Source organism: Squalius cephalus, assembly GCF_949319135.1.
Source record: "Squalius cephalus genome assembly, chromosome: 18".
NCBI lineage: Eukaryota > Metazoa > Chordata > Actinopteri > Cypriniformes > Leuciscidae > Squalius > Squalius cephalus.
The window spans coordinates 20,821,483-20,842,596 of NC_137139.1; the positions used below are offsets into that span (position 1 = coordinate 20,821,483).

General features: G+C 38.9%; 1 protein-coding gene and 1 long non-coding RNA gene across 5 annotated transcripts in view; one reads left to right on the top strand and one right to left on the bottom strand.

Annotated features, from left to right (window-relative positions):
- The window catches only part of agrn (agrin), a 248,272-nt gene that overhangs the window by 113,675 nt on the left and 113,483 nt on the right, over nt 1-21,114 (top strand). For all 4 annotated transcript variants that reach the window (XM_079848704.1, XM_079848705.1, XM_079848707.1 and 1 more), the window contains one exon: nt 3,734-3,772. In XM_079848704.1, the coding sequence (XP_079704830.1) occupies nt 3,734-3,772 (39 nt within the window). The remainder of the gene's footprint in view (nt 1-3,733; nt 3,773-21,114) is intronic.
- LOC307145505 lies at nt 16,889-19,254 on the bottom strand. The gene is made up of 3 exons (XR_013818963.1): nt 19,146-19,254; nt 17,876-17,953; nt 16,889-16,939 (listed from the first exon to the last, which is right to left on the bottom strand). It is a non-coding gene; the product is annotated as an uncharacterized lncRNA (long non-coding RNA).

Genomic DNA, 21,114 nt, shown 5'->3' on the forward strand with positions numbered 1-21,114 from the left:
TCTTTATTTGGTACCATGTCCTGAAAGATCTTGATAACCTAATTTTTTTATGATTCACAATCACATATTGGTGATAATAACAGGAACTTATTTACCGTTTTACATTTTGGTATTTACCTTTTCTTTTTACAGCAAAACTTGTCTACAAAGTGTGCCAACAACAGAAAATGTTGTTATTTGTATTAGATCTGATCGAGAGTACAATAATTAGACAAGCAGCTAGAAAACCAAGAGCAAAACATTACCGACATAAAAAAAAAAAAAAAAAAAAAGACTAATTTCGCAGATTCAACCACTGTCTTGCACAGCCTACCTGTTAATGCGACAGCTTTCGTGAACTGTCGTGTTCACTCTCAGTTTCAAGAGAGTGCCGCAGACACATAGGGCCCTTTCTTGCACCCAGCGCAATTGACTTTGTTCACCGACGCATGTATCATTCCTATTTTGCACCCGCGCACAGCTGACTTTTCCCTCCACAGACGCACATCGGTAAACTAGGGAATGAACTTGCTCTCCCGAGGGCGGTTCAGCGAAAAGAGGAGACGTGTTCCGGCCAAACGTTCCCTGGTGCTATTTTGCAGCTTTAGGCAATCCGCCATGGAACAAGCGCGCCTGCTCTTAAAGGGAGTTTGAGATGACAGTCTGATTGGTTTATTTCACGTTACGCCCAAACCACACCTATGAGTAATGAAGCTACTTCCGACCAACCCATTTTAGATTTGCGTCGTTTCGCGCTTGATACTTGCGTTTCAGATCATTAAAATAGGACCCATATACTGTGAGTGATGCTGCGGAGCGAGCGGGAAAACATGGAGCAGATTAGCGGAATCAGCGGATTGCTTTGAGTGGAGCGGTGGGGGTGGGGAAGAGGGGCACCTCAGTCGATGAGGACAGAGGGGCAGTGGCTCTAGCCACCGGGCCACCCCCCTGTGCACAGCCCTGCACTGAGACACTCATTTTCAGTTTTGGATGAACTATCCCTTTAAGTAAAGCAAATAGGCTTGAGGTGAACCTTGTGTTGAATTTCTCAGCTGTGTATCATTTACATGTGAAGCAAATGTTCCCGTGAGACCTGCACAGACTGTAGTTTTGTCCTCTACTGCCACTGGACATATAAGAAAGTCGAGCTGTGCACAGGGTTATGCATTACAGTATGTGAGCAGTATATATTTTATCTCTATGATACACATCTGTGTGTGTGTGTTATTCACCCTCAGCTATGGCGCTGTTTCCCGGAGGATGAAACGTTGTAACTGTCATGATTGACTCTCAGACCAGTTCAACAGACACTTCATTATTCAAGGAGAGAAGCAAGCCCCCCCCCCCCCCCCCCCCCCCTTCCTCGTTCTCTCAGACCTCTGTTTTTCTGTCTCTCTCTCTCTCTCCAGTGCCGGCTTTCCAATCTTCCCTGCGCTCAGTTGTTGACAAGCAATTTGAAGTGAGCCTAAAATTAAACTCTATCCTGGCAGTTGGGGGTGCTGGTGAAGAGAGGAGCAGAGATTCCAGCTCCAGCCCTGTGTGGGAGTGTGTGTGTGTGTGTATGTAAGCGCTACCGACTGGCTGGGCAATTGATGTGATAGTTTTGTGGCATTGGTTATTTCCGCCTGCAGAAGCAGGGTGTTGTAGCTGCACTTTAGCTAGATGGCTTCATGTGCATGTTGTCGAAAAGCCGGTTCTGTCAAGAGTAATAAGGTACGCGAGTTCAGTGTTTTTAAAATCACTTCGGTTTTGAGGAAAGTTAGACTGAGTGGGGTCGCTTCCAACTTCTGAGGCAGTTCTCGCTTTCAGTCGGCGCTAATTTTAATGAGTTTCAGCCCAACATTTTTGGCTGGTTTTATAGTCTGAATATTTTTACATTGATTAGTGTAAATGCTTAAAGTACTTACTCACCCTGACACTTACGGTTTCGGCAGAACACAAAAGAAAATATTTTGGAAAAGGCTTTTTTTTTTTTCATAAATGTTAAAACATTCAAGTTTTTTTTTTTTTTTTAAATTCATCTTGATTTCTCAAACATTATTCTATAACCATGCAGATGTTCCAGTCACTTGAATTGGCTCATAATGAAAATAAAAATACATATTTCAGAGTCTCTATAGTATTTAAAATGATAAAGTTGTAGCCTTCACGAATGTCAGACAGTGATTTGAAAATGCTCTTTCAAGAGAAAGCAACAGAAAAGAACTTTTGTTGTCAAATTCACAAGAAAATCATGTCAAAATCATTTAAAAACTTGTTTCTATTTTAATATAATGTATTCCTTTGGTGGCAAAGCAAATTTTTCAGTCTTCAGTGTCACATGATCCTTCAGAAATCATTCTAATTCGCTGCTCAAGTAACATTTCCAATTATTGTCAATGTGGAAAACATTTGTGCTGCTTACAGGGTTTCCGCAAGGCATTAAAAAACATTAAAAGTCATTAAATGGATTTTGTGAAAATTAAGGCCTTAAATAGCATTAAAAAGCATTACATTTTACAGGCATTAAACATTTAGATATAGTTTTGAAGAAAATGTTATACTATCAATTTATTTTAATATAGCCTTCATATTTAATCATTTTTATTTGCTGACGCAAAGTGTACGTTAGTGTGATAAACACGTGGAACCAGTTTGGTAATTGCTTCCGGCCGGAGCAAAATTGCCATGATGTGGAGGTGACGCGGGCATTCTGTACAGTGGTGGACAGGAATAAAACTAGACCAGAAAAATGGAAAAGTGCAAATTCCAGCAGAAGTGGCTGGAAGTTTAACGCGATAAAATATTTAACACAATTAACGCAGCATCCGTAAATTTTTGTCATCCTTTGGCTAGCTTTACATTATATCATTTTTATCCAGACATCTGTATTAGTATCAGTGAGACTGACCTTCATTCATAAAAAAGATGCCATTAAACAAGTATTTGAAATAAACTGTCTTTGTTGTTTCTACATTAATTTGGAGATTAACTGTGAAATTATTACATTATAAAATATATAAACTAGATATAAACCTACAAAAATGAGTGTTTTTAATTGTGATTAATCACAGAAAAAAATGTTGATTAATTGAGTTAATTTTTTAATCGATTGACAGCATATATATATATATATAATATCTGTGGTTAGTCATGGATCATGTATGGCATAAAAAAATGGCATTAAAAAAGACATTAAAAAGGCATTAAATTTATTATTAATTAAATAATTTATTAAATATTCATTAAATATTTTTGTGGAAACGTGATACATTTATTTGATTTTAGTATTTCATATATTCAATAGAATCAATAGAATGAGCAACAGAACATTATAACATGTTTATTAACTTTTTTAACCCTATAAATGTTGTTTCTGTCACATTTTATCAATTTTGATCATTCTTCTGAAGAAAAGTATTAATTTATAAAATAAAAAAAAGTGTTTTACTTGAATTTACTTAAATAAAACTTACTTAAATTTATTTTAGTGCTGTAAGGGCATTACAGCAAACAAATTTCCTGTGGTAACTGATAGCATGTCACTCCATGGATGCTGTCGATTGAGCTCAGGTTGTATTTAACCCAGACCATTCCTTTAATCTCATATTCCAACTGATCTCTCTTAATCTATTCTTTTTGAGATTTAACCTCTGTGAAAGAATCATGCAGTCCACTGTCTACCCACTCATTCAAAACGACTACTGACCGCCTGGGACTGTCCTGACGTCTTCCTTTTAACTAATGTGCCTCTCTCTCTCTTCTTCCTCTGCAGATAAACCTGTTCACTTCACACCGGCTCCTCCTCCCGATGGTAAGTCCCATAAGAATTCTCCTGACCAGAGTGTTTTCAACCTGCCCAGATAATGATCTCAGCCCAGGCCCGTTTGCTGTTTGAAGTGGGTGTCCTCACCACGTCGCTTCCCATCGTCTGTTTGTGTGTAGCCTGTTAACATGGTCAGCGAGAAGCAGGGAGGAACATCTGCTTTGATGTAGAAATCCCCTGACATCTTGATTTATCTGCACTGGTGGGATGCAGGGTGGCTGACTTCTCGGGTATGTGGCTAAAGTTTTCCCACATGAGACGCAGCTCCGTTTATTACTGAAGCTGATTAGCTGCTTGCTTTTGCCAAGTTTATGAATATAAATCTCAATATTAAATGAGGTATTGTTTCTGTCGTTGTCACCATGCAATGAGAGTCATTAATTATACAACAACAATTTATTGGCAAATGGCATATCTCTGCACAGATTAATTGGGAGAAACAGCTGGTTTCCCCACTCTGTTAATGAATATTTATATGCGACAACATGAAATGGGCTTTGGAGGTTACTCCTGAGCTGCTGGCAGTGGAGATGCTTCTCTTTATGAGCTGGAGGGAGCTTCATTATGGACACCGTCGTAAATACTCAAACAAAATAGCTGCATGTGTGTGGGTGTAGACGGTATTAATGTGCCGAAATTACATGTCGTATAATTAACTCCAGTGCACATGTGCAAACATTTTGAAAGTTTTCAGTGTGGTTGTCATCACCAAACCAGACCTGAATGTCCAAAGGAGTAGCAAACAAACAATAATGAGCGTTCTCTCTAATTTAAAACACTCTAGTTTTTGTCAGTGTTTTTCTTTTGATACAAATATTATTTCAATTTTGTCTATTTTTAGTAATGTTTTATAGATTCGTTTTAGTTTAGTTTTCGTTTAGAGTTAAAGACAATATCATAAGTGTTGTTTTAGTATTATTTAAATTAGTTCAAGTTTACTTAAAGGAATAGTTCACTTTAAAATGAAAATTCTGTCATCATATACTCACCCTCATGTTGTTTCAAACCTGTATGAATTTCTTTCTTCTGCTGAACAGAAAAGAAGATATTTAGAAGAATGTCAGTAACCAGACAGTTTCTGGGTCCCATTGACTTCCATAGTATATTTTTTTCCTACTATGGAAGTCAATGGGACCCAGAAACTGCCTGGTTACTGACATTCTTCTAAATATCTTGTTCAGCAGAAGAAAGAAATTCATACAGGTTTGAAACAACATGAGGGTGAGTAAATGATGACAGAATTTTCATTTTAAAGTGAACTATTCCTTTAAGCATTTTGTACAGATATAAGTTTAATTTTAACGTTCATGTTGTGTGTATATATCTGATTAATCTCATTCATATACTGATGCGTTTGAGTGAGTTAATTGACCCGCTAATAAATCACTAGTTCACCAGCAGAGCATTTGATTGCGGGTGATTTTAGCAGTGGCGTGTAACGCAGTCACTCCTGCTAGCCACTTTGGTGGGTTGAATTTTATATATAATATAGGCTTTACATTTTTTAATTGTAGTCTTTTAAAAAGTCATCTGAAATAATAAACTAAGTGCAATGTAGTGTTGTCAGAAATATAGATTTTTCGATACATATCAATTCTGAAATAATGCTTTCAATACTCATTTTCCGCAGAATAGATACACAATACCAGCTGCGTTTTCTTGCTCTCTCATCACTCCAACAGCAATTTGACACACAAACTCGCCTCCCCTCACTCCCTCATTTAATTTGCTCCGGATGAATATTGTTGTTGTTACAGGGCTTGACTTTCGGCATTGGATTGCACATAATTTTACTCTTTTTCGTTGCTTATAATGTATATTGTGCTTAAACAGTCAAATACACACAAAATAATGACACAATGCTGGTCTTGATGAGTATTCACATAAACACAGTCAATTATGTTTTAAGTGAACGTAAACACGCATGTGTAATAGTATAATGGATTTGTGCGCCAGGTCTTAAAGTGGCTGCAGCCTAATATACCTGCTGCCAAATTATGCGATATCTATATGACAGTTTTTCCTCATGGTATTGTGGCCAGTGAAAATGCTGAGTAGCTAGTAACTTTGGAAAACCACTGGCCACAGTGGCTGGTGAGCAATAAAGTAAATGTCAAGCCCTGTTCACCAGTATTATTTTATTGTACAGCTTCAGCTCAAGTGGGTCAGTTCCTGATTAATGGCACCCCTGGTAAATATGATAAAAAATGGCTGTAAAAAATAAATCTACATTGTTTATCCTTTTGATCTTTCATTCAAAAAATTAGCAAAAATCTAACCTTTCAGTGAAGTAAAAGAATTGAAAGTGGGGGGTAGGCTAAATCACATGATGAAATAAATGTTTTTCTCCAAAACATGTTACATACACACACACACACACACACACACACACACACACACATATAAATATAAACTCAAACTTTTATGTTAGATGCGATTAATCGCGATTAATCGATTTGACAGCACTAATTTAAATCATTTTAATTAGGGTCACAATTTATTTACAGAAAACTTTAAGAAACATTTGTATCAGTAGATTAAAACTGCATTTGAAAGGAACGGCCCTGCTGGGTCGAGGCTCGATTTAATTGCACAATCACCTGCTTCATAGGATGTTCTGTCTGAGGGTTTGAGGAAAGGCTTGTGTTGAAAATCCAGTTTGAGATTAATTTTATTTCGCAGCAGCTAAAAGAAAATAGTTATTATCTCCTTGAAACACTGTCCATGTGGCACTGCTAGGTAATTATGTTTGATTGATGTTTTGATTAACCTTCCTCTTTACCAAGAGATCAGAAACTCGTAAAATGTTACCTAAAATGTATACGTCTGACTCCTAGAGAAATAGAGGCAATATACACTTCTAACTGCTTTTTAATAGAAGTTTAATGACATTAGAGATTGCTTTGAAACCCTGCAGTTCTGAGAGAAATTGCGAGGTGCCGAGTGAAGTCACAAAACATTCCCCCTTTGATGCTTTCCGAACCGTGGGCTATTGATCACACTGCACGTTTTCGATACATGGATGTTTCTTTTTCCCCGTCTGTTTGTTTCCGCTCTAGCCGAGTGTTTAAAAGCCACAGCCAGCTCTTAATTACATTTCCGATTGTTCTGCAAGTTCTCAAACCGACGGTTCTTTATGTGCCAGACCTTCACAAGCCCGCAGAGAAGCTCTCCTCCTAGCTATCTCATGCCCAGCCCTGCGGCCGCTGTCTGCAGAGGCCATTAAGCGTCAAGGGAGATCGGTTGTCCAATTACACTTCCATCCCCAATCCTTCATTGCCATATTAATTCGTTACAAGCCTGAGATGTACTTATATAAAAGCCTGTGCATTAGGAAAATGAGCATGAGAAGGAAAACATGTCTTCCATTCCAAGGGCATAATGACATTCCCAGACCAAATTATCCACAGATATTTAATTAAACGGAATCACATCACAGACATCCAAGTATCCCGCTATTACCAGCACAATTGAAGCATTTCCCTTTCAAATAACAGAAACCAATCAGTATTGAAGTTTCTTTTGTATGTGCATCTGCCTGTTCCAACTCAATAAAAGATGTTTAAACACTAGCTGAAACCTGACAAAGCACCTTTAATTAGCGTAATTTTGTAGGCCGTTTGTTAGCTGTCTTTAAGCCGATGTCCTTTAGAGTTTCAGCCGCTCAAGTCGCAATGTGAGCGGCAAAACGAACGCTGCCAGATTCTCAAACTCAGGGCCATGTTGCCCACACAAAGGTCATTCGTGTAAGATTTGGCAGAGCTTTGTCCTGTTAATTATCTCTCTGGCGTTTTAGAAAGTTGGCTTGAGGAAAACATCTTGCTTTCAGTAAAACAAATGTTCGTTTGTTTATATCCAACCCACTTACGACGTTGTGTGCGCCAAGCGATAAACTTGAGGGTATTTTGTACTTGGAATGCCCTTGGTTTGGCCACGTATGAATGTTATTTTTAGAAGGAGTCAAAGAAACAATTACAGGATTGTGTTGGGTAGTTTATAACCATCAGATCAGATGTTTGACCGGTTTGAGAGTTACGTATGAGAAGATGTCGCCTTTAGCAATAGGTCACCTTGCATTCCCACTTTAATTTGGGCCATGTTGGAAATGAGATGGTGAGATACAGACATGGTAACTCAAACCCTCCTTGCTGTCTCCTACACTTCTCAGCGTGTGGTAATGAATACACTCCCTCTGAATGCAGCCTTCCGTTTGGCGTTTGTCACAGCGAGTTTTCCCCCTCGGGGCCGAGCTGTACCTGCTAAAAAACATAATAGCAGATTGAATTGAGTAGGTGGTTGAATGTAGGACTGAGATGTTTATGTGTGCCCGAGCTGTGGACTTACTTTCAGAGACCCTGCCAAACTTTCTTTAGCTTTGAAAAGCTCAAACAGCTTCCTCTGGAAAGTGGAAATGATAATAAATAAAAGGCAAGGCTTGTGTAATTTATTCAGCCGTTGCTGTGTTCTTGACAGAAGGAAGCAGAATTAATTATTACCAGTCTCTTATCTTAATTAAATCTTTTCATGTCATGGATTTCACACAAAAGAGCCCGAAAAATCATGTTCATCTCCTCTTTTTTGTGGTTTTCCAGAGGACAGCGCGTATCAAGATATCAAATATGTGGCATAAATTCATCTGGGGATTAACTGTTATACCTAACTCCAGCTCTTGTCGAAGTTTTCGAGTTTGACATTACGCCGGGAAGTTTTGTTGCCCTCTGTGCTGTCTGAACATGAATACAACTGCGAGAAATTCTCGAGAATGGCTGTCTTTTTAGTTCTGTAGAATCAGCATTTGCTTGCATAAGCAACAAACAGAAGAGCTTGTCATGGAGAGGAAATCGGGGAGGTGTGGGCACAGCTTTGTTTTGATATTAATCTGTCTAACATATTCTTGACACAACTCAGCAGTGTACAGAGCAGAAATGGAAGCTATTGATTTCTGGAGGAGAGAGATGGCAAGTTTACGCATTGAGGCTAAGAAAGTAGATCTGAGACGTGGCTGGTTTGTTTCAGAGGGTCGTGAGGAAGGCAATTCATATTGACATTCGCATCAGTGAGGAATTGTCACAGCTCTGGTTTTACCTGGACTTCAGAAAATATGCACTTAGTCTTTTGTGTTCAAGTCAGACGGATAAGACATAGTGTTCCTAATAAGGAAAAGAAAAACTATCTTTGTATTCATGTTGGTTTCTTATGGTTTTGAAAAACATTTAAACTATTTTCAAGCCAAGTTTCAAATGAATGACTTTAAAATGTCATGTGGTGTAACCAAGTAAAAAGTCATATATTAACACTTTATTTTAGTGTCCTTGTTACAAGTTACATGTAATTACTGTACTAATAACTATGCAATTATGCATAATTACATGCAACTAACCCTAAACCAAGCCCTATTCTTATTACTCAGTACTTAAATGTATAACTACACTGTAACACTGACACCTTAACATAAAGTGTAACCGCATTTTACATTGTGAACTAACTTTGCCTTGACACATTAAAAAAAAAAAAAATGCTACTCAAATCATAAAAGTTACATATGAATGTTGTTCTCAGAATAGTTCATACCCTGACAACTTTGTTCCCAAAACATATCAAAATTAATATTAATTCATAGAAGATGTGAGTTCAAGTCATTGCCCTATATGAATGGCAGTTTTAATGTATTTTTGAATAAATTCATTGATTGGACAAAACAATTAGCATCACATCAGTGACTTCTTTGTCACCAATTTTAGGACCTTCACATTGAGATCCTTCCTTTAGCATCTCTAATCTTTTCACCTAGTGTGTGCGCTTTAGTTGCTTTCTTGAATAACTACATGAACCAAAACGGAAGCAGAAGGCAGTGCCCTAAATATCAGGTCTTTGCGAGAGGAAAGACGTCTTCTGATGTAGTTTTGGATTTAATTATCATAATTACAATGCATAGCAGTAATGCATTTGGGATGATGATGAAACATTGAGTGCTGTTTCTGAAGCATTCACAGATACATTAGTCAGGCAGAAATACCTTGAGATTCTGTGCTGAATGATTAATGTGATCGTTTGGCACATAGATCCAGGGTTCAGATGTTGTTGACAGGCTTACAAGGAAATGCGAAACGACATGATGGGACCGTAATGCGGGGGCAATCCCTATCGGTTTTTTTAATTGTTAATCGCACCCGTTAAAATTAGAACGCTCTCTAGTCTCATTATGAAACCAATTATGTTGCGTACACTTCAGTTTTTAGTACAGACTTTCATTTGTCTTTCTATTAGTGTATTTGGTATTCCAATGTACTGTATGCATATTGTTCAGCTTATTTTGGTATATATATATTCACTTAAACAAATGATCACAATATTGCCATATTTTTTATTTTTGGAACTCTGGTATACTTCTGACCTTGGCAGTTTTTTATTTATTTATTGCTTTTAATCACAAATATTTATTTAGGTTAGATTCAAGCTCTGGTCTTCTGGTGTTTCCACACAACATTTCGGAGAACATGCACTAAATATTTAAAATAAAGAATAAAAATCAATAATACACATATGTTTTTGAATAACTGTGAATGGAAAAAAATATGTTTTTATCCCTCGGAGAGTGTAGCTACGGCATCTACCAGCAGGGGCTAATTGTGTCTATGCTAACCAACAAATCCCTTATTTCTGGTTCAAATCCCGCCACAGTCATTTTTTTTGTACAGGTTACATGGTGTGTCCTGTAATATTACCTTACTTTTCTTCATAAAAAAGACTCACTGCTGTGTTTTGCTAGTCAGATTTTGCACAGTTTTTTTTTTCTTCATAAAAGCAAATCCTCACAGCAGGAGGGCCGCTGTCCTCTAAATTGTGTGCTCTGGTTTCTCTGTCCAGTCTAGTGTAACTGTAAGGCGTAACTGCTTTGCAATTCTATTCAAATGTTCCAGCAGCAGCAGGAGCAGCACTGTCAGTGTTTGTGCCTGGACTGCTGCTGACATGATGGAGTAGGTCTGCATGAAGAGTGCAGGAAACCATAAATCTCCCTGTTTAAACCCCCAAAACATGATCTTTCCCCTTCTCTCTCTCTCTTGCTTGCTAACAAAAACAGACAAGGTCTTTGCACTCATGGCAGACCAGCCTCTTCTCCTTGTCATGCAAGACCCGATATCATACTGGACAGTTGTTTGGGCCCAGTTGTGTGTGTTTGTGCTTGTCCATTGCCTCCGGTCTCATAAACCCTAAAGGAGTCCAACTCATCCTCATCTAATTTGTATTGTTTCCCAGACTTCCCCTTAATGGCTTGTTTGACATGTGTGCTTCGCGCCACTGCACACAATTATGACAAGGTGCTTAGACAGCCCGGTGAGGCTGGAGGCCAACATTTCTATTGACACTCGCTCTTTTACGGCAGTGGCCTGCCGAGAACCGAGAGCCAGCCGTCGCCTTGAGTGATCGTGATAGATGTGGCTATCTGTGCAGGTGTGAGTTTGTTTTCATGTGCATGTAAATTAGCATAACTTTCCATCAAGAAGCTGATAGCTGAAAATATTGCATGCAGACACTCCCTTTTTGTATTATATATTGCTGAAAAAAGTTCTGTATCAATATCAGAGGATGAAAGGGAGAAAATGAGAGACTTTGGCTCTCATTTTGAGTCTCAGTGGGTGGACAAGTTGGTTGAATTCAGTTGAGTAGAGTCCACTTAGAATCCTAAAGCAATTCCGTTGGCTGAAAGAACTTTTAATGGGTACTGTATGCAGCACCACAATAGAAATCAATAGAGATTTTTATGTTTTTGGAAGAAGTACTCATGGCTTCATAAATGTAAGGCTGCATTTAATTGATCAAAAATCTTCTTAGAACAATCTTCTTTTTTGCCATTTTAAAAAACTGTAATTTATTCCTGTGATGGCAAAGCTGAATTTTCAGCATCCATTAGTTTATAGTGTCACATGATCCTTAAGAAATCATTATAATATGCTGATTTTGGGGCTCAAGAAACATTTCTTATTTTTGTCAATGTTGAAAACAGTTGTGCTGCTTAATATTTTGTGAAAACCTTGGCACATTTTTTCAGGAATCTTTGCATACAAAGTTCAAAATAACAGCATGTATTTGAAAAAACAAATCTTTTGTAGCGTTATAAATGTCTTTACTGTTGTTTAATTTTTTTATCAGTTTTATGCATCCTTTCTGGATAAAAGTATTAATTTTTTTAAAAAACAAACAAAAATCTTATTCCAAATCGTAACCCAAAACTTTGAACGGCATGAATATATTTATTTTAAATATAGATTTCCATCTTTTGATTTTTAAATGCATACTACCATGAATCATAATTTCTGCTTTGCGACAGATTTTACTACCAAATTCGTCTCCCTTTTGTGGAATAAGATGCCTTTTGGGAGGATGTGTTTTACCCTCCTGTTCACCTTTAATGATACATCTTGGAATCCTTAATTGAAGGAGGACAAATAAAGGCTGTTTTGTATGCAGCCATTTGCAACTTCGCCATGCAACTCTGGAGAAGCCTGTATCGAGATCATTTGCATAATGAAAGGGATTGTATGTGTCACAGAAGGAAGAGCCAGGCAGCTGGAAAGGTGGCGATTTGGGAAGGAATTTTAAAACACCTCTCTCAGAGCTGGTGCAAAAAGAATCTGGGAAAAAAAGGGTACAAAAGTCATGCGGTGCATAAACAACGATGTGAGCAAGACCCCTTTGGTTATCTGGGAAATGCGTTATGAATGCTTAATCAAAATATATATGCCAGGAAATATGCTTGAGATATACAACAATGCCTTTAGCTTATTATTCTACCTCGCCTTGAGCCATTAATCGTCTTTTACTCAATCAAAAGTTTGTCTGGGTCCAAAATGGGAATGTTGAAGTCATTCTCAAAATTTGAGTCTGTAACAAAACTAACCTTAGGTTACGCTTCCCTGGTTTTCCTCATATGTAACACATTAAGCATGACGTTCCACCCGACAGGAGGCTGGCCAGATCTCTTCCAGCTGTTGTCCTGTACTGTCTCCCAGCATGCCTCATTCTGAGGCTGTGTCCATCATGATAGGCTCTGATTTGCCTCAATTAGTTCAGCCTGAACATTCAGCTCAGACTGTAGGAATGCTGGTTTTACGGCTCCTGAAATTAATGAGCCCGTACAAGAGGCCCTCCTGGGAGTCAAACCAGGCTCCAGGACTACCTACCCTCCCGAGGCACCATCGCATTGGCTTGACCGCAGGCATGGCTCATGGCTCGTCCATTTAGGACCCTGCCGTGAGGAAATACTCATGTTAAAGCATAATGTATTGTAAGAAGAATGTTCTTGTATTTTCAAGCTGCTTTTAAAAAGAGCTAGTTAGGCATCTCAGTGATAGAAACCTCATCATTAGATTTGTATCAATATTTCAGTCACACTTTGAATCGTGGGGAGATGCCAGCAGGAGAGCCGTTTCAGATGCTGCATCTTATCACAACATGCGAAAGCGTGCAGATGTCATTTGCATTTCTCTTCATGCACTGCTTGCGTCTGTTTCTAAACCATCTCACTCATAGTCCTCTTTGCAAGTGCTGCATGTACATCTCCCTTTCTATCTGCCTGTCTTCTGCTTTGCAATTTGGTGAGTCTGCCGTAGGCTCGGCTGGATGAGATTGAGGTGTCTGCCATTGATGCCTGAGGAAGAGGCTCTGGATGGAGCCCAGCTGAGGTGAGAGCGCGTCTGGACGTGCAGCAGAAATCCCTGCAGCAACTCACTGCTCTCTCCAAGCTGTCAATGCTCCAGTTTGGTTGTCAAAATGTCAGGGTCGCCGTGGTCAGAAGTCGTATTGCAGTCTAGTGGCGCACTTTATGGAAAGGCTTTTTTGGGAAGATTGCACTTCTCACTGTCAAATAAATCCAGTGTCTTCAAACTTCAAGCAGAATTGCAAAAATATGTTCTTCACTATTCAAAGGGATAGTTTACTGTCATCATCACTCTCATATTGTTACATTCCCCATGAATTTAAGCAGAATGTTCATGCTGCTCTTTTCCATACGATGAAAATTAGAAAGAATGGATGGCAGCAAGGTCAAAAGGTTCCCAGTGTCAAAGAGAGAGCGCCATTTTTACTGAAAAAAATAACATTTTGTCATTATTTACTCACCCTCATGTCGTTCCAAACCTGTATGATTTCAGTAAGATTTTTTGGTAAAATTGCCCTCTAAAGTTAGCTCTTGTCAGCTTTCAGCCCATCCGTTGATAAAAAATTTTTAAGTAGTAGTTTATGCGGACCATTTCAGAAATGCTTAATTGTTGGTATTTTATTTCCACTGCATTAAATGTAATATTTCACACAGGTGTTGAATATTTCAGAATAAATTTCAATGATTTTCTCTAAAGAGGTACCTATTCTATTCTTTAAAGTACCATTTGTGCATCTATTCGTGTGTGACTTAAAACTCATAAAGCACTGCCGGTCTTTTTTTCGAAGCTCGCATGACAATCCATACTCCTTTATGCGGTGTAATTGCGCACATCTGAGAGCTCAAGTAATCATAATCAGTTATGGATAATTTTCAGTACAATGGCTGTTGTTTGTGAAGTTTTTCTCTATCTTGTCTCCAGCTGAACAGAAAGGCGCGACAGTGAACTCAATCTCCTGTGATCCATTATATACCGTCTTTGCAGTTACTCTGTAAAGCTCTCTCTGCTGCATAGTCCTTCAGACTTTTTTTTATAAGATTACAAAATATTCTCAGAAATGAATTTAAGGGGTCAGTGCAGATCTATTTTCCAGTCAGACAGCAGCACCTGGAAACACTGCAGTCTTATCCATCACAGAAGAGAAACCGCCACCTTCAGACAGCTTGAAAGGAAAAAGGCAGTGCGTGGAAGCAGAAATGGCTAGTTTAGCCCTGGCCTGTTGCGATATTGGCCGTGCAGGTCTCAGTTGAAGATTGTAGATCTGGAGATATGAGGTCTGTTTCACATCACATGGTGCCTTCTAGTTTACAGCCTTAGTTCCAGACCACAGCGTCCTGCCGAAAACATGCAGTACGCTGTCAGATACTCGCGATTAAGGCCTCCGTCCTCATCAAGTCTTTGATGTGTTGCCTAACAACCTGCTGCTATATCGGATCACCCGTGCCACCTTGAGTTTAGGCTGCTTTGCTCAATGCTGAAATTGAAGTCAAGTATTCGCTGCTCTTGGCACCTCTTGCTGCACTTTTTCCCATCAGCCAACAAATCTCCGCTCATGCATACGAGACGGAGTGATAGCGGAGGCGTCTGGCTTTCGATGACATCATCGGGAGAGGGGTGAACTGAAGGAGGGGGTGCTTGTGTTGCATGTGGAAGCCTCCCAGAAAAGGAGATTATGTGTTAGAGTCGCCATATGCTCCCCTACCCCAGGTGACTACCGGCAAAACAGGAAGTGCCACCTTTTTAATAAGCGACGTAATGCCTGCCAGCATCATATCAGTCACCAGGGTATAACCGTCAACTGTGCATGTCCGTTTCACTCGATTATTGAGTTTTTGTGTTGAGGAAAAGAACAGATTTCTTATTTTAGACCTCTTTGGTTTGGCATAGACTTTGAATGCGAGCATAAAATGTCTGTTTTTTCATTTGATGAGCAGCGGAAGCTTTTTTCCGGTGTCGATCAGACTATTTTTAGATGTGGTTAAGATATTCATTATTGACGCCCAGACTTGAGGAAGATTTCAGTGAGGCTGATTGGGCGTGTGTATGTGTGTTACGATGAATAATTAACAGATGAGGTAATGCACTGACGGAGAGAGGGAAGGGGAAAATAAGTGAGAAAGAGTCACTGTAGATCTGTACTCCAGACAGCGCCACACAGGGAAATCATTTCGCTAATGTGCAAGTTCAAACGTAGAAGCTATTTTGTCTGATATGTTTTTGCAACTTATTTTGGGATTTGTCAGACCTCTGTGTGTGTGTGTGTGTGTGTGTGTGTGTGTGTGTGTGCGCTGTCACACCTGAGTGCAGCTCTGATCAGATTGTCCGGCTTCTTCTAAAAGCTTTTTATGTCTGTTTCCTGAAAACGCTCCATCTGTTTACCCATTTAATTAGTGACAGATGAATCAGATGATGCTTTCTGGAGTTAATATTCATTTGTTCTGAGAGCATGTGGCTCTCCTGTTCCTGTCTTCAGTGTATGAATCTGCAAAGTGATATGTTTTCAAAATTGATTAGTCGCTAGGTTGCCTAGATGACTAATCTGTCTTATAAATAAGTTGCGAACAATTGATTAGGCTAGTTTTGCATTCAGCAAAGCCTAATCTGACGCATTTCTTAAAGGGATAGTTCACCCAAAAATGAAAAATTATTTACTCAATGTCCTATTGTTTCAAACTTATATGACTTTATTTCTTGTGCAGAACTCAAAAGAAGATTTTTTTTGTCCATACAATAAATTGAAGTATGACTATAATAATTATTAGATTTAATATTTCATTATTATGTATTATTATTTATCATTTTACTCTTAATAGTAATAATAATAATAATAATTATTATTATTATTATTACGAAATAAGAAATATTAATGTTGTAATATTTCACTTTACAATAAAACAAGTATTTAAGAAAATATATGAAATATTGATGATTAATACTAACAATAATTATTTTATTTTACAGAATAGGCCTAACTGTAAAATTACAATGTCTTAATTTCTTCAAGCTAATATTTTGACTAAAAACAGCAGGAATCCCGTAAAGCTTCACTTTTGTTTACAACAGCCGGTTTATAAGCGCTTTCTTATTACAAGTATGGGAAGATGCGGTTCAGTTTGTGTTCCCAAAAACACGTTATAAGCGACCCAAATTCAGAGCAGATGCAGAGATGAGTTAGTGTGTGGAAGCATTTACTGAAAACCAATCCTCTCTGAGACACTGCAAACACCAGTGGATCATGAGCTGCTCGCTTGTAAGAACAATGCATATCGTGTGTAAGAATGCAGTAGCACATATATTTATCTAATTAAATCACAGTCTTTGCCATTCGATAATTGCACTAAGCCATTCGGTTTTACAGCCATGTAGGGTTTTTAGTGTGCTACCTGTCTAGAGAAGCGAAGCATAGTGCATGCTTATACAATTACTGTGCATGGTAAACCTCACAGATTGGCTAATTGGATGACTGGCCGACCAGTCAGGTAGTGTGTTCCACAATCTGTATTCACATGAAAAAGATTTAAAATGTGATTAATAATAATCTGGTTTGAATAAAGCCACTCTGTGAATGCTCACATATTGAATATCCCCCCCCCCCCCCCCCCCTTTTTTCCCTCAGTAGTAATCCGGTGGTCTTGAATGGCATTGCTTCATTTTGTCACTTTTTTTTTTCTTTTCTAAAGTGTGTCATTAACCTCTCAAATAAACCTACTGGAGGTATACCGGTGATTTCAGCTGCCATTTTACACTGGGAACCACAGTGACACTAGATTTTTGTTGAGAAACTGCTGGCTGATTGCTAAAGGATCATTCACACCAAGGACAATTACTATAAGGATAACTATAAGGTTATGATCATTCTAATTCTAAGAAAATAAGGAAGTCCCCACTACAACCAATGATAACGGCACAAAGTATATTTTTGGAATCTCTTTAATTACATATTTTTTCTAGCTAATGAACAATAAAATCATCGACAGCCAATCAGAATCCACTGACTTTAAAGCACAAGCATTTAAAGCGGCAGATAACATAACTGCAGAGCACACTTTTTAATAAACTGAACTTTATTGTTTGGACACTAATATATTTTTTCTGTTATAGTTTTTGTTCTTGGTGGGAATGTGCCTTAAATGTGTTTAAATCCCGGATTACTCTGATAATAATAATAGTCTGTGTTATCTGCTTAAACTGTAAGTGAAACTAAAATGTAAACATGTTTTTCTTGTGTTAAGCATTTAAAAATAGGATTTATTTTTAGATGATTTTGATATTTATCAATGTTTTATTGTACACCAACAGCTCAGTCTACAAATTGCCCTCAGATTCTGCAATACATGCTTTCCATGCCACTGTGTGCATGACTGTTGACGCATTAGCATGTTGTTAGCATTCTGCCATCGACTGGAGCATGAATGGATGTCATCTTCCTTACCTTCTGCTGCGAGACTTGTCATGTGCTGTTCAGCTACGAGATCTCTGTATTCCTAGCTCTCGATCGCCATTACCGTTTCTAGAATCAAGCATTTACGTTATTGATTTTGGCTTTAGATTGGTAAAATGTAATAAATACCTGCATTGACTTTCAGATCAATTTATTGACATCCGAGACACATTGTATTTAGAAGCAGTAGTCTAAGGGAAAGAGATTTGTGGGAAAAGATCAATTCAAGTTGCTATATGTCACCGCAGCCATATCACCCTGTAGCCCAAGACTGGTTGCCCTCTGAAGCAAAGCAGGGCTGAGCCTGCATGGTTAGTACCTGGATGGGAGACCACCTGGGAAAACCAGGTTGCTGCTGGAAGAGGTGTTAGTGAGGCCAGCAGGGGGTGCTCATCCTGTGGTCTATGTGGGTCCTAACGCCCCAGTGTAGTGACGGGGACACTATACTGTCAAAGAGCACCGTCCTTTAACCGACGTTAAACCGAGGTCCTTACTCTCTGTCATTAAAAATCCGTACGAAAGAGTAGGGGTGTAACCCCGGCATCCTGGCCAAATGTGCCCAGTGGCCTCTGTCCATCATGCCCTCCTAATCATCCCCATATATATACTGTATATACTAATTGGCGTCATCACTCTGTCTCCTCTCCACCAGTAAGCTGGTGTGTGGTGGGCGTTCTGGCGCAATATGGCTGCCGTCGCATCATCCAGGTGGATGCTGTACATTGGTGGTGGTTGAGGAGATTCCCCCTTCTATATAAAGTGCTTTAAGTGCCGAGAAAAGCGCTATATAAATGTAATGAATTATTATTATTATTATTATTATATGTGCTTAGTTCTTAACAACAGAATGAGTAGCGCTTTTAAGCTAATGCCAGAAAATGCAATTATGTTTCAATAGACAACAATCAGACGATGTCTGTGGATCAAATACAATGCATGCTTGCATACTCAGCATGAATGCTACCTAGCAGACGCGATTTCATTATGTTTCCGAAGTCATTTGACTTCACACACTGGTGCTCGCTTGCTAATTTAATTCGCTCCCACCTGCTGTTGGCAAAAGTATGTGTAATTGTTTTAGTTTAGTGCTGTATTTTATGATAAACGCAAATGTGAGGCAGATGAATATGCATGTGCTGTCTGGGTGTCTCCAATCCATCGAGTCAGCTTACAGATGAGGCCCAGCTGGAGCCAGGAAGGACCCAGACTGGTCGGCATGGCAACCTCAGCACTAAACCGCTCATGCAACATTTATTCTGACCTTTTATTTGTCTTGCTTTGGCCCTCTCGTGGCCCTTTTGCGTCGCCCTCGACCCCTGTGCGAAGTTCTAGGGCCTCATACAGGTGTGTCTCCTCTCACCTTGTCTATCCATTCAAACCCGACTCAACCACACGCCGCCTCGTTCAGCTTTAATAAGTGTCAACATGCTACCAACAGCAGTGCGGGGGAGGGAGAGAGAAATATGATCTGCTTTAGAGAGAGACGTATGGAGAAAATGACCTCAGTGTGGAAGGAAAAGAGGCTGTGTTTGTCTGTCTGACTTTGAGAATGTGGAGGAGATAATTATACCAAATCACACCTGGATTCAGGCTTTGCGGAAATCAATAACCGTTTTTCTTTTTTTTTTTTTTTGTTAATTAAAATATTGCAATATTTTTTCATTTAAAAAATGTGTTTGTGTGTGTGTATATTGTCAGGGTGTGGGTGAAGGGAAGAGGTGATGACTCGATGCAGAGTTGTAGGCTTTTGATTTAATAATAAAATAAATAAAAGCGAGCAAAAACTACCGCGAGGGAGAAAACACAACCGGCAGCTGGACTGGGCAGGGCAGGAACAGGCAAGGTTAACAGGCAACACAGGACGGGAACATTAGATGACGAACTGGCGCAGGACACTATGGCTGTGTCCGAAATCACGTACTCTCTTGAGTAGGTACTTATTCTGAATAAGTAATTACTTCACGACCGCTAAAAAAAGTATGTTCTATATAGTATGAATGTGTGTAGTATGTAGTGCTGGTGTAGTTAACATGGCTGCGATCGCTGCTGTTGGCAGCAGCCGTGATATTTAGTTTAACAGCACTTTTGCTTGTGTGATATGGTAAGTAATATTCTTTCAAGATGGTGAATGATAGTTAATTGTTCAAATTTATTAGATAACAACTGATATCCTTGATAGCCTTTTTCTGCCACATGGAGCCATTCATCATTTAAAATGCTCAAATTTGAGAGGTCCCCACATTCAGGGCACTTTCATCTATTTCAACATTTGCATCTATCACAAGCAATTGCTGAATGGCCATTCACTTTACCTGACTGCTAGTCCCATCAATCAGTGAAAAAAGGGTAATACATTCAGTTCAAGTGCACTTAATGCAGATCACATCAAATTCTTGAATATGTGACATTTGCTGCCTAAAAATGCCATTAATTCTCTCTGCTTTTTAGTCAGCCTTTGTGGGACTGCTCACAGAGGATATTTTTGTACCTAATTCGATTCAACATTATCCCTACTGGTAACTTCCCTTAATGTGCCACCCTAATCAACCAGGGATATATTTAATTTTGCATAATTACTTCATCATGCCATTGGGGAGAGGTGGGGGCATGAGGAAGAGATATCCGCCAGGATTTTATTCTGACTCAGAGCACAATCCTATCTGTCATCCTTCACTACACATGCTGCAAATCAGAGAGGAGAGTAGTTTTATACAGGCAAGAAGAAAAGAGATGAAACCGAGAGTTGAGAGTTGGGGAAAAAGGGAGATATTTAGAAAATTGGCTCTTTGTGTATAATTACTTTCCAACTATGTCAAGCCTTGTGTTCTTGGCCCTCAGTCTGATTGTTACTCCTGAAGTAGAATCTAGTGAAAGAAAGAATGGGAGTAAAGGCTTCATTCTAAAGGGAGTAAACACTTCACCACGGCTGTGTTGTAGTTAAACAAGATTAGGTGATCGCAACCTTTTTTGGTCTGCAACCCATTTTTTAGGTTCTAAAATTCTTGCGACCCCACACATCACAGAATTAAGTGGATCTTACTGGCCAAATTACACTACAAATTAAAACATTACACATTACATTTATAAGAGAAGCACTACTTTTTCATTTTACTACTATATGGTTATGGTTATTTCCTCCATCACAAGAACTATAACAAATAATGTCATTGGCACTTTGCCTTTGCACATTGCCTCTCTAATGAAAAGACTGGGCTTAGTAAAAGTATGAC